The sequence below is a fragment of the Gymnodraco acuticeps genome, unplaced genomic scaffold (assembly GCF_902827175.1).
Source record: "Gymnodraco acuticeps unplaced genomic scaffold, fGymAcu1.1, whole genome shotgun sequence".
In the NCBI taxonomy this organism is placed as follows: domain Eukaryota; kingdom Metazoa; phylum Chordata; class Actinopteri; order Perciformes; family Bathydraconidae; genus Gymnodraco; species Gymnodraco acuticeps.
This window is the reverse complement of record NW_022990748.1, coordinates 29,277-40,597: the sequence shown is the minus strand read 5'-3', so window position 1 is coordinate 40,597 and position 11,321 is coordinate 29,277. Positions and strand designations below refer to the sequence as shown.

General features: G+C 43.1%; 2 protein-coding genes and 1 non-coding gene across 4 annotated transcripts; 1 reads left to right on the top strand and 2 right to left on the bottom strand.

Annotated features, from left to right (window-relative positions):
* Positions 1-1,400: 1,400 nt before the first annotated feature.
* Positions 1,401-4,826, bottom strand: LOC117556728. Its single transcript, XM_034232221.1, has 4 exons — positions 4,464-4,826; positions 3,215-4,262; positions 2,989-3,127; positions 1,401-2,697 (listed from the first exon to the last, which is right to left on the bottom strand). The coding sequence occupies exons 1-4, from the start codon at positions 4,619-4,621 to the stop codon at positions 1,625-1,627; spliced, it is 2,418 nt and encodes an 805-aa protein (XP_034088112.1). The 5' UTR covers positions 4,622-4,826; the 3' UTR covers positions 1,401-1,624.
* Positions 4,827-5,327: 501 nt separating this feature from the next.
* Positions 5,328-8,697, bottom strand: LOC117556729. 2 transcript variants are annotated; one of them, XR_004570616.1, is made up of 10 exons: positions 8,450-8,697; positions 8,125-8,153; positions 7,014-7,725; positions 6,861-6,932; positions 6,727-6,774; positions 6,565-6,587; positions 6,155-6,220; positions 5,957-6,052; positions 5,677-5,736; positions 5,328-5,580 (listed from the first exon to the last, which is right to left on the bottom strand). XR_004570616.1 is itself a non-coding variant. In XM_034232223.1 (5 exons), the coding sequence occupies exons 1-5, from the start codon at positions 7,717-7,719 to the stop codon at positions 6,158-6,160; spliced, it is 912 nt and encodes a 303-aa protein (XP_034088114.1). In that variant the 5' UTR covers positions 7,720-8,430; the 3' UTR covers positions 6,064-6,157. The 2 variants fall into 2 exon arrangements, 1 of the variants encoding a protein (XP_034088114.1); XM_034232223.1 differs by lacking the exons at positions 5,328-5,580; positions 5,677-5,736; positions 5,957-6,052; positions 8,450-8,697 and having other exon boundaries at positions 6,064-6,220; positions 7,014-8,430.
* A 1,721-nt stretch (positions 8,698-10,418) lies between these two features.
* trnad-guc lies at positions 10,419-10,490 on the top strand. Its single transcript has one exon. It is a non-coding gene; the product is annotated as a tRNA-Asp (tRNA).
* Positions 10,491-11,321: the final 831 nt, after the last annotated feature.

The following is an 11,321-nucleotide window of genomic DNA, read 5'->3' as shown; positions in this document are numbered from 1 at the left end:
TTCAAGTATCTCGGGGTCTTGTTCTCGAGTGAGGGAACAATGGAGCGTGAGATGGGCCGGAGAATCGGAGCTGCGGGAGCGGTACTGCAGTCGCTTTACCGCACCGTTGTGACGAAAAGGGAGCTGAGCCAGAAGGCAAAGCTCTCTGTCTACCGGGCCATTTCCGTTCCTACCCTCACCTATGGTCATGAAGGATGGGTCATGACCGAAAGAACGAGATTGCGGATACAAGCGGCCGAGATGGGTTTTCTCCGCAGGGTGGCTGGTGTCTCCCTTAGGGATAAGGTGAGAAGTTCAGTCATCAGGGAGGGACTCAGAGTTGAACCGCTCCTCCTTCGCGTCGAAAGGAGCCAGTTGAGGTGGTTCGGGCCCCTAGTTAGGATGCCACCTGGGCGCCTCCCTAGGGAGGTGTTCCAGGCACGTCCAGCTGGGAAGAGACCAAGGGGTAGACCTAGGACCAGGTGGAGGGATTATATCTCTTCGCTGGCCTGGGAGCGCCTTGGGACCCCCCCAGTCAGAGCTGGTTGATGAGGGGGAAGGAACGTTTGGGGCTCTCTGCTGGAACTGATACCCCCGCGACCCGACCACGGATAAGCGGGAGAAGATGGATAGGATGGAAGCTTTTCTTGCAGTTTAAGGACTAACTTTAGACTGCTTCAGAAGTAAAGTGAAATACTAGTACAGAGAAAAGATCAATCCTTTATAAAGAAATGTTACTGCAGCTTTACTTGTTTTAGGTTACAGCTAAGATATATCAATATAAAGTCAAATAAACCACGCGAATAAGATTTTAATTGTTGTTGTAGTTCACCAGCTACACTGCGACAGCGCCACCGGCCCATGTACTCCAGTGTAATGTTTAAAAAGGGTACTGCACCTAATGACGCTATCCCTTCCTCGTTAGTATAGTGGTCAGTATCCCCGCCTGTCACCCCGAGGTAAGCCGTGTATACCCATAGAAGACTTTCTATTGGCCAGAAGCCTCTTCAAAAGAACGACGGTTCTAATCCCACCTGACCCAAACAAAATGTCACATTCAGTTTCAAAATGTTGCTCATTATACACAAACACTACATTTACATTTTCAAACGTTTAAAGTTAAAGTTGAAACAGATATTTGGAGTTAGAAATGAATTATTCTTTGCTTGCTGCTTCTTATAATAGTTATTTTAATCTTAATATATAGCAATAATAACACAAATAATGATATCTTAATATTAGTAATAATAATGTTTTATATAATATCTTTGTATTTTTACTTATAATTAATATTTTAAATATGTTGATTGTACAGATGTTTACATTGATTATATGAGTGTGTTTCATTTCCTATCACTATTACTTCCTCTATCAAGTAAAGACAGCCACAGTGATGCATTCAAGATCATTTATTCAAAAACAAATATATAAAAAAACACTGAAAACACAATACAGAGAGAACAATCAGATTTTGAGGGCATTAACCAAAACTGTTTTGTTATTGGCAGGATTGGCAGGACTGGTGAAAAGGCTGATAGTTTAGGGGTCTCGTTTGTGTTGCAGGCAAAACGTCTTAGTTTGTATGTTAGTATGCAACTTAGTAGACCCAGGAAGTGGCGTGTGCATGTGTGTATGTGAGGGTAGGTTAGGGCTTCCTTTTGTCTGCAATCCATCTGTCCCTTTCAGCATCATAGAAGTCCGACTGCTGGAAGTCCGGCCACGTCATCTCCTTCTCCATGCCCTGTGCATTATATAAGGAGAAGACTCTGGAGGGGCAGTAGATGTACTTCCCTGAAACCCCTGGGAAGTATGCATGGATATGAGGGCTGTTGGGACCCTGCTTCAGGGGTTGGTGACAAATCCTGCAGAGACGGCCTGTTGGCAGCTGCACAGCTGCCTTCCTCTTCCCTCTCTCCTCTGCAACCTTTCTCCACTCTGCCCCCCTCTGTCTGGCAGCCTCCAGCTCTCGCTCAAAAAACGCAGTTGCAGCAAAGTTCTCAAAAGACATCCTGGTGTCTTTGAGGCCTTCTTTAGCATAGGTCTGAAAGACCTTGGTGGAGCAGTAAAAGTACTTTACCGTTTTTGACTGGTAAAAAAAATGAACTGAAGAGCCATCCCCAAGATATCTGGATTTAGGCTGACCGCAGGCTAAACAGTTTCTCATCCGCGTCTTTTTCTGAGGCTGTTGTTGTTGCTGCTGCTGCTGCTGTTGTTTTGCCAGGACGTCTGACACAATCTTCTCCACTGAAGCCCTGCTCAGTGAGTCCTCCTGTGTGGGAGCCACAGCTGGAGGGTTGCATATGGCAGGTGGCAGAGTTATGACAGGCACACTGATAGTTTGGCTACCTGAGGTCAAACTATGCCACAGCTGCTGTGTCTCTAAGATCTTTTCTGGGGATGTGTTGAGGGAAGAGCTGGTGTTTTTTAATTTTGCCAGATGTTTCACATATCGTGAGATATGTTGGACTGTGGTCGGGTGAAGGAGGCTGTTCCGGTCTGTGCATCCCCTCTGGACCATGGCAGCGTAGTCCGCATCCACCCGCTTCAGGACATCTTTGGCACCACGGTGGTTTACCAGAAGCTCGTCGATGGCAGCTTTCATGGGTTCTGTCCACCGACCATGGTCCAAGACTTGAATGAGGCCACCAGTTTTAATTGGTCCAGTGCGGGTGGCTCGAGGAGAGGAGGACTGAGGCAGCGGTGCTACCCCTGTCAAGTCTAAAAAAGAAATATATGTTAATTATATTGTTTGATGCCAGTGTGTTGCAAATCAATTAGCTCTTTTAGTCATTTCACTTCACAGCTAATTTAACTTTTGTGGGACAAATACATGATTATCTTATATTCCTACCTCTTGTTCTATTATGCTTTTCAATGGCTTTTACAGTTTGCATACACTTGCTTAATGATTGTTGTTAATAAACAATATTTCAACATGATGATATTACATATATTATGTGCACGCCTGTTTTTAACAGTGAGGTAGTGTAGGTAGGTAATTTGAATGACCTGTATCTATCAAAGGCTCTGGTTTTTGTGTGGCAGACGCTTGTGTCAAAGGCAGCAGGGACTTGGTCACAACATCAGAGGACTGCCGGGAACTGGAAGACAGAATTGGCACTGCCCCAACTGGAGCAGCACAGGATTCCTGAAATAGCACAAATATAGTGAATTAGTTAGTCAGCCAGTCTGTCAGTACTTGACAGTAAGTAGATATAAATATGAACTGGATTACCTGAGAGTCTGTGCCCACTACAACAGTAGGGGCAGGGCAATGATGCTCTGTCTCCATGGCTACTGCCGCTGGGTTGTTTGGCTGTGCCCTGTTCTTGTCCCAGTTCAAAACAACAGGACGACAGCCTGGCTCCACGTACTGCAGTCCAAATCTCTCCCCCGTGTCCCTGTTGGAGAGCTGCAGTGCTGGGTATTTGGACCTTCCTGTCACTTTTACAGAGATGGTGTTAAGCTCTGAAATCAACCGGGGGTCAAACACGGCTGGCAGCTCCACATCTGGTTGTTTCAGGTCCACCAGCCTCTGGTAGTTCCAGCGCACAACTCCAGTCATAGCTTGGGCCTGGAATAGTTCACAGGACACCCGGTTGCCTGTCACCCATTGGGCTTGGTGTCCGTGGAAACCCTCCTGCTGAGAGGTGCCTCTCACAGGGATCCACACAGGCACGGCAGCTCCCTCACCCTTGTTGTAATTCAGCTGCAGGGTGCCACCATACCTGTAGAGGATTCCCTCTCCCACTTCAGGGTCGCTCAGGCAGCCTCGGAGGATGTGGATGCGCTGGATCCTCCACACCTTTAACATTGAGTCTTTGAAAAGGAGCAAATCATTGGCATCCTTTGCCATGTAATAGTGATGGAGGACGTCTTCCACTCTTTGCAGCAGTTCCATTGGCTGTGGCACCTTTGTCCTGCAGTGCTCTCTTATGTGCTGCTTTGTGGGGTTAGCAGGAGAAATTCTGCAGAACGTGTACGCCTCCTTCAGCTTCTGGAGATCGCTGTGGTCCACCACAACGAACGCTGCTGAGAGGAACTGGCAGAAGGAGCTGTACAACGAATGATGCTCGGAGACACACTCCCTGGTAAACCGCCGCATACAATGAAACAAGTCCAACTTGACAATAATGTCTTTGTTAAACTTGTTCCTTGATGCGCAAATGTTCTTGAGATTTCCAGAGGTGGCCTCTGCCAGGATAGCATCTGTGGTCCTCCAGCTGTCCCACAAGTGCTCCTGAGCCCCAGGTTGAAGGACCTTGAAGGCAGCGCAGCAGTCCCTAAAGCATTACAAATAAATGTCATTACAGCTGAAAACCTTGTACAATATCTTCGTACAAAATTAGTGTAATAATTAACTGTAATTATTTATGTGTATTATATTTATGAAGAGTCAGATTACAGAATTAAATGCAGAATTAAAAAAAACAACAACAAAAAAAAAGAATCAACTGTTTTCAATTTAAACTTGTTGTTTATACCTGTCCACCCACTGGTAGCGTGCCTTCTCCACTCCAGCCACAGTGTAGCGTTGAGACAGACCCTCATACAACGGGTTAAGGGACCTATCACACTCTGACTGCAGCATCACCCAGCTCAGGATCATCCAGTTCTCATTCATGATGGCATAGGAAGACATGGTGCCAGACGACAGCACAACCTTCCTAGCCACTCTGCGAGTGTGATCAGACCTCAGGGCCTGTCCAAAGGTCCCCTGAAGCAGCAGAGTAAGGAGCTCCTCCTGCCGCTGATACTCATGGACCAGGCACTCCACCAGGTAGTGGGAAGAGACAGAAACTCCACACCAGCCATCACCATCCGACTATCCACCAAATGGAGCCGGAGTATCTTCCTGTCTGAGGAACCCAGTGATGGTCCTTTGGCCGTAGACTCCTGCCTCAGCATCCCTGACATTCTGCACACACAGCAAGTAGGCCAGGTGAGCTCTCTCATATTTGAGATTGAGCGCCTCCGTCAGCTGCTTGGACGTGTCCTCTGGGGATCTGCCGCTGCGCCTCATCTCATCCAGTACAGATTTGCAGACGGCCTTTTTGTGCGTCAGGAAGGCCGGCACGATGTTGCTGATGCGCTGGGGTAGCTTCTCCAGCCACTGGGGCTTGTCAGCATGCCAGTACTTTTTGCAGACCTTGCAGGTGAGTCGCGAAGCTAAAATATAGTACTGGCCGCTTGTCCCAAGGATGACTCTTGGCCTTCCAATGCCAGAAGAAACTACCTGAGGGTTTGGACAACCATAGAGACAGGGCAAGACAAAGTTGTTTCTCACCCTCTCCATGATCGCGTGCTCTGGCTTCCAAATGAAATATGGATGAAGCTGATAGTACTTGGGTGAAGGCAGGTCAGAGATTGAGTCTATGAGCTCAGGCTGAGGCGGATAACGCCACAGGGACAACATGTTCAGTAGGTGTCTCACTGGACGTGAACCTGGCCACAGACCCAATGTGTCCAACTCAGTCTTCATCCAAATCTGCTGCTGGTGCGAGCAGTTCCAGTGGGCAACATCCTCACTATAGCCCGGAACAGAGGCTGCAGGCTGGTGTGGTGCTGCTAAGGGGACAGGAGGCACTGGGCAAGTCAGAGCTGTAAAACACAGTAAAACACACAGTTACATCAGATCAAATTGAATAAAGCTCTATATAAATGACTGCTATAATACAGTGTCACCGATATTCATACCTTCATCGAGGACAGTGTCTCCCTGCGCTTCCACAGGGGCTATATTATGTGGGGATGAATCTGGGAGGATGAGATACAAACAGGCAAGTGACGTATACACATTATCGAAATTAAGAAGCAGCATTTAAGAAGTGAAAAATGAAAACAGAGACGATGATATCATTACTTAACTTTACCTAAAACGTGAGCACTATACTGTATGACACCGTGACAATGTGATTTGTCAGAATGAAATGTAAGTTTCTGCGAGATACACTGGTAGTATAAGAAGAACACATACTTTGTCTCAACACATTTGGCGCCTGCTCTTCTATCCCGAGCTTTGGGGCAATGGCGAGCAGCTGAGGAGGGACCGGCAGCGGTGCCTTCACTGTGGCTGAAGGATGAAAGGCGGAAACAAACATGAGGGTATATATACATAATATGTATGAAAAAGATTCAAGATGGATCCAAGTGAGGAGTATAAAAACCCAATAACCTTTCAGAGGAGCAGGTCCATCGGGTCTGGACACAGTGGCAGTGGCAGTTGGATAAGTCCTGTGGGCTGTAGAAACAATCCTGTGTCACTTTCCTCAAGTGTTAAGTTGTTTCAAGCTTCACAATCTGTCTTTACCTGTCGTCTCTTTAGCAGAATGAAAATACCCTGTTGTATTAACTTGTGAATCCCAATGATTTGAAATAGAAAAACATAATGTCTATATGTGTTTGGAAACAGGTAAAGCAGAGAAACAGTATACATATATAGCAAGCACATCTTTCATTCAAAGGTGTGGCATGATATCTTAGAGGGTAAGAAGCTAGGTGTTCTAAGCCACTGCAATATTTAAAATGCCAAATCCTTGTATGACAGTCTAAAAAAAAGCATGCAAAAACGGAAAAAACACTTACCATCATTGCTGACATGTTAATTCCTTCAGTTAGTTGGAGAACAGAATAACACAAGCATCAGAACAGACCAGAACACGGCCAAAAGAACAAACTAGTTGAGAATAATAATGTCAGGGAAAATCTGTTGGAAACAGTTAACCCTCCACACTGCTAGATAAAAACCTGTTGGTGTGGACACAGCCGGGGCTCTGGAGCCTGCTGCTGGTGGCCCTATAAAGCACAGGGGACAATGAACAAAGTTTTAACATGTACAGTAAGTTTATATAATCACTGTGTATCTAACTGGATCCACCTACTTCGTTCAGTGTAGAGTTTTGAAGGAGACAGATTCAACATCGCCCTCTCCAGCTCCTCGTCCTCCTCCATCACTAGGAGATTAAACAATAACATGTATTATGTCAATGTCATGTTCACCTTAAAGCAGTATTTGCATATTACTGTGAGCTGACCTGGAGTGCTGGATGTCAGAGTGGAGGTAGCTGATGCAATGCAGCCTTCAGCCGGTGGTGGACAGGACTCAGCCCTCTGCTGCTTGAGGATATACTGCTGAAGGTTGTACATCTTGCTGTTAGTGATGCACTTCACTCCTAAAACAAAGGCAGCATAACCATCAGACCTGCTATCCCAGATCTGCTTCCAGGTGTCTTTGGCTCTGGCTCCAAAGCCGACAGTATGTTCCCCCTCTGACGCCACTGGTGGGGCAGGCTTCCTGGAGCACAGGTACTTCCTCAGATCCTCAATTTCCTGGAAGCTCCTGGCGTAGTCCAGAAACGACAGCAGGCTGTCCTTGCTAGGCCCTTGGGGGTTGAAGGTCCCACCTCTCTCCTCCTCGTCCACCTTGTCCATCAAGTAGAGGGTGTAGCCGACGTCATTCTCTAGGAGCCACCAGTACAGTTTCCCCTTATATTTTCCGAACTGTAGCACGTACTCCCCCATCACCTCGAGTCGGTCGGATACATCCCCTCCCCTCTGAAGGACCTCAGTGAGAGCATTTGTCCTCACATGCTCATGCTTCTGAGCGCCAGACTTGTCCTGAAGGGAAGGATTTTTTTTAATTATCATACCCTCCTCTGAAGGGTCCTGTCTCAGGTGGCCAGATGGACCCTTCCTGAAAGACACTCTCATCTTTCCTGGGAAGAATATGGTTTTCTTCATTATCTCCTGCACACAGCAAAACACAATGCAAAATATATATTAAGAAGTGCACAAATCATCATATGTTATATTAGCAGAGTTATTCATTTCATTCATTCACGTTAACCAGGATTTGTATAGGTAACACATGTTATATTACATGATCAGACAGGCAGACAAACAAACAAACAGAGGGGCAGGTGGGCAGGAAGATTGATTATGTATTGCCCTGTCAATGTGAGTGAACTCACTTTATTTCATGTTTACATTCATTGGGATTTGTAATGACTAGGTAACAACTTTTCTATTACATGAATAGACAGACTGAAAAGCAGATGGGTAACATCTTTAGCCATAAAATAATAACAAAAGTATAATAGAAGATAGCAAAACAAAAGTTTTAAGACTGAATACTGTAGTATTTACCCGATTAAAATGTACCGTAGTAAGTAGAGCTGCAGCAATGAAAAGAGTCAAATTATGCAGTATTTTGGATCAGTGTTAACAAGATACACCTGTAAAACACATTTGACAGCTATTTTGCCATGTGTGATGAGTAATAAATCAGCTGCTGTTAACGCTGACATTTACTGTAAATACATGACGATAGCGTTAGCTAACAAAAGTTACAGTACTTCAGCGCTAACAACACACAGAGTTAAACACAAACTAACAACTAACAACTATTGCAAAAACAGTGTAACAATATCATAAGTGTTAATTCAGTCGTAGAAAAATAAGCCCCACTGACGTTTGATAAGTTTAACGTGATGTTAGAACTAGAAGTCGAATGGTGTCGCTAATGTCGTCTCTCTATCTGTAAGATGCTGCTGCTGTTGCTCCGTCTCTCTCACTCTGTCACTGGAAACGGGGTCACCTTACTTCTACCAAAAGAATGCAACAGCGCCCCCAATTTATCACTTGTGGCCAGAAATATATTGCAGTCACAGTGTAAGAACTACCATAGAGAATGAATGGTAAAAGTTAAGAGAGTTAGTCCTTACTATACCCGGTCCCCGCCGCGGGAGACCGGGGTTCAATTCCCCGACGGGGAGGAAATACTTTATTATTTGTATCACAAAAACGGCAGTAAATACGTAAAATAATAGCGATTTCATATTATATATACATTATACATATACATATATATATACATTATTCTATTGTTCTATCTGAAAGAGATACAAGGCAACATACAATACACATTTAGTAAGCAAAGTATAATAACTGACATGTGATTTATCCTCTAAATGTAAATAATTTGAAATAAAATATATGCTTTAAATCGTGTCTAAAGCCCTTTAAAAGTGTTTTATTGTCAGAGTTTATCGATGTTATTTCTTCACGGCCCACTGTATATTTTCTACTTTTTTTACATTACATTGCATTTAGCTGACGCTTTTATCCAAAGCGACTTACAGTAAGTACATTCGACCAGGAAGATACAACCTTGAAGAAAACAGAATCATAAAGTACATCAGGTTTCATAGAGCCAAACATTTCAAGTGCTACTCAACTGGCTTTAGATAAGCCAGTCCTTTATTAGTATATAAGTGCTCTGTTAGCAGATATTTTCTATTGTTTATTTCTACGTATGTGCAGTGCCTTGTTTTGTTGTTTTTCATGCTGCTGCAACGAAAACATTTCCCAGATAGGGATCAATAAAGTACTTCTTATTATCTTATCTCTCGTTAACCTATATAAACTTAGACTAAAACATGTCTGATAACATATCATCACATGTCTCTTCATTGTTCATTCATGTTAATATAACTTGTAATTTTTAGTGTAAATATAACTTGTAGTTTGGTCTGAATGTCCATCTCTCACTGTGAAAGGTGCCTCACAGCGCCACTAGCGGCCAAGTATATATTACACCCGTACTGGTTTAGCGCTACCATAGAGAATGAATGGGAAAGCGTTTAGTGAGTTTTATCTGAGGGAAGCGGGAGAGTGGGGTTCGAGTCCCCGACCGGGAGGAGACCGAAATATAAAGTCTCCTTTATTTTTGTAAAAGTGACCGTTTATAATCAAAACATTTACAATAAAAAATGTTATTTTACATTTAGGCATCACTATAAAACTCAATTAAACATAAAGACGTTATGATCACTTTTAGACAAAATCAAAGCTTGGTTCAAACCCAGTGAATGTAAATACATATATATTAAATATATATATAAAAAGACTCTAACACAATGTTTGATAATCAATGTAATAAAGATTTAAAATCACTTTTATAACTTATTATTGAATTATCTGTCAGGTTCATAAGATCAGATATACGTTACAGCAGCATGTAAAACAAAGTATGCAGTAATAAAGCAGCATTAGTCTGTACTTCTGATGTTATTTGGTAATAACATTATTTAATCTTTCCTTGCAGTTTAAGGACTAACTTTAGAGTCTAACATTTAGACTGCTTCTGAAGTAAAAGTGAAATACTAGTACAGAGAAAAGATTTGATTGATTGAAAAGTTTATTAACAGCTTGTATATTGGGTACATTAATTAATAACTCAATCCTTAATAAATAAATGTTACTGCAGCTTTACTTGTTTTAGGTTACAGCTAAAATATATCAATATAAAGTCAAATAAACCACGCGAATAAGATTTTAATTGTTGTTGCAGTTCACCAGCTACACCGCGACAGCGCCACTGGCCCATGTACTCCAGTGTGATGGTGAAAACGGGTACTGCACCCAATGATGCCATCCCTTCCTCGTTAGTATAGTGGTCAGTATCCCCGCCTGTCACGCGGGAGACCGGGGTTCAATTCCCCGACGGGGAGGAAACACTTTATTATTTTGTATATGAACTAATAATATACACAGAGAGAGAGAGAGAGTAGATGTACTGATAAATCATATAGTAATGATTTATGTAATTGTACATCTTATATCTTTGGTTACTGTGATTGTAACAGATTCAAGTCTTTATCATCCTGTGCTCATACAGTGTAAGATAACATAAGAAGTACTTTATTGATCCCAATTTTGGAAATGTTTGCATTGCAGCAAAATATACACGTTGAACTACAAATGTACAGTAACAAAATATAAAGCAGGATGTTATAAGTATGTGAGGAATGGAATATTAAATAGTAGTAGTAGATGGGATGAGAAACTGAAGTCCTCCTCCAACAGAGCAACATGATTATATATATAGGACATAAAACAGATAAAATAGTGAAGAGGATGTTTTGAGATGTGCAAGTTAATACAAATAAAATAGAAATAGTGCAAGAAGAGTCTGTATACAAGTAAATGGAATATGATATATAGATAAACAATTAGATGCAAACAGATGAATGTTCTGGATGTTCTTTAAAAGGTTCAGGTGGTTAACAGTCTTATGGCCAGTGGGAGGAAAGTGTCCCTGAGTCTGGGGGTCTAGACCTGATGCTGCGGGACCTCCTGCAGGACGAGGGGTGTTTTTACCAACTTTCACCACATGTTGGTTATAATATGAAAATGTTTAAACGTCAATCAGCCAATAGGAATGCACCCTGAGCTGTGTGGTCGTCTCTCTGCTAAAGAGGTGAAGCTCCAGTCCGTGTTTAAGACAGGAAGTAGCCGACCCCTATGGCTGCTGACAGGAAGTCAGACGCTGATCATCGCTC

Bases quoted from the DNA above. Each gene is read 5' to 3' on its own strand.
- LOC117556729 (XM_034232223.1), bottom strand. From the start codon at position 7,719: ATGAAGAAAACCATATTCTTCCCAGGAAAGATGAGAGTGTCTTTCAGG. The intron at 6,775-6,860 runs GTAGGTGGATCC...TGTGCTTTATAG, and splicing joins AAAACTCTACACTGAACGAA to GGCCACCAGCAGCAGGCTCC. The intron at 6,221-6,564 runs GTAAGTGTTTTT...TTGTTTCTACAG, and splicing joins TTAACATGTCAGCAATGATG to CCCACAGGACTTATCCAACT.
- LOC117556728 (XM_034232221.1), bottom strand. From the start codon at position 4,621: ATGTCTTCCTATGCCATCATGAATGAGAACTGGATGATCCTGAGCTGG. The intron at 4,263-4,463 runs GTATAAACAACA...GTAATGCTTTAG, and splicing joins CGCTACCAGTGGGTGGACAG to GGACTGCTGCGCTGCCTTCA. The intron at 3,128-3,214 runs GTAATCCAGTTC...GTGCTATTTCAG, and splicing joins TAGTGGGCACAGACTCTCAG to GAATCCTGTGCTGCTCCAGT.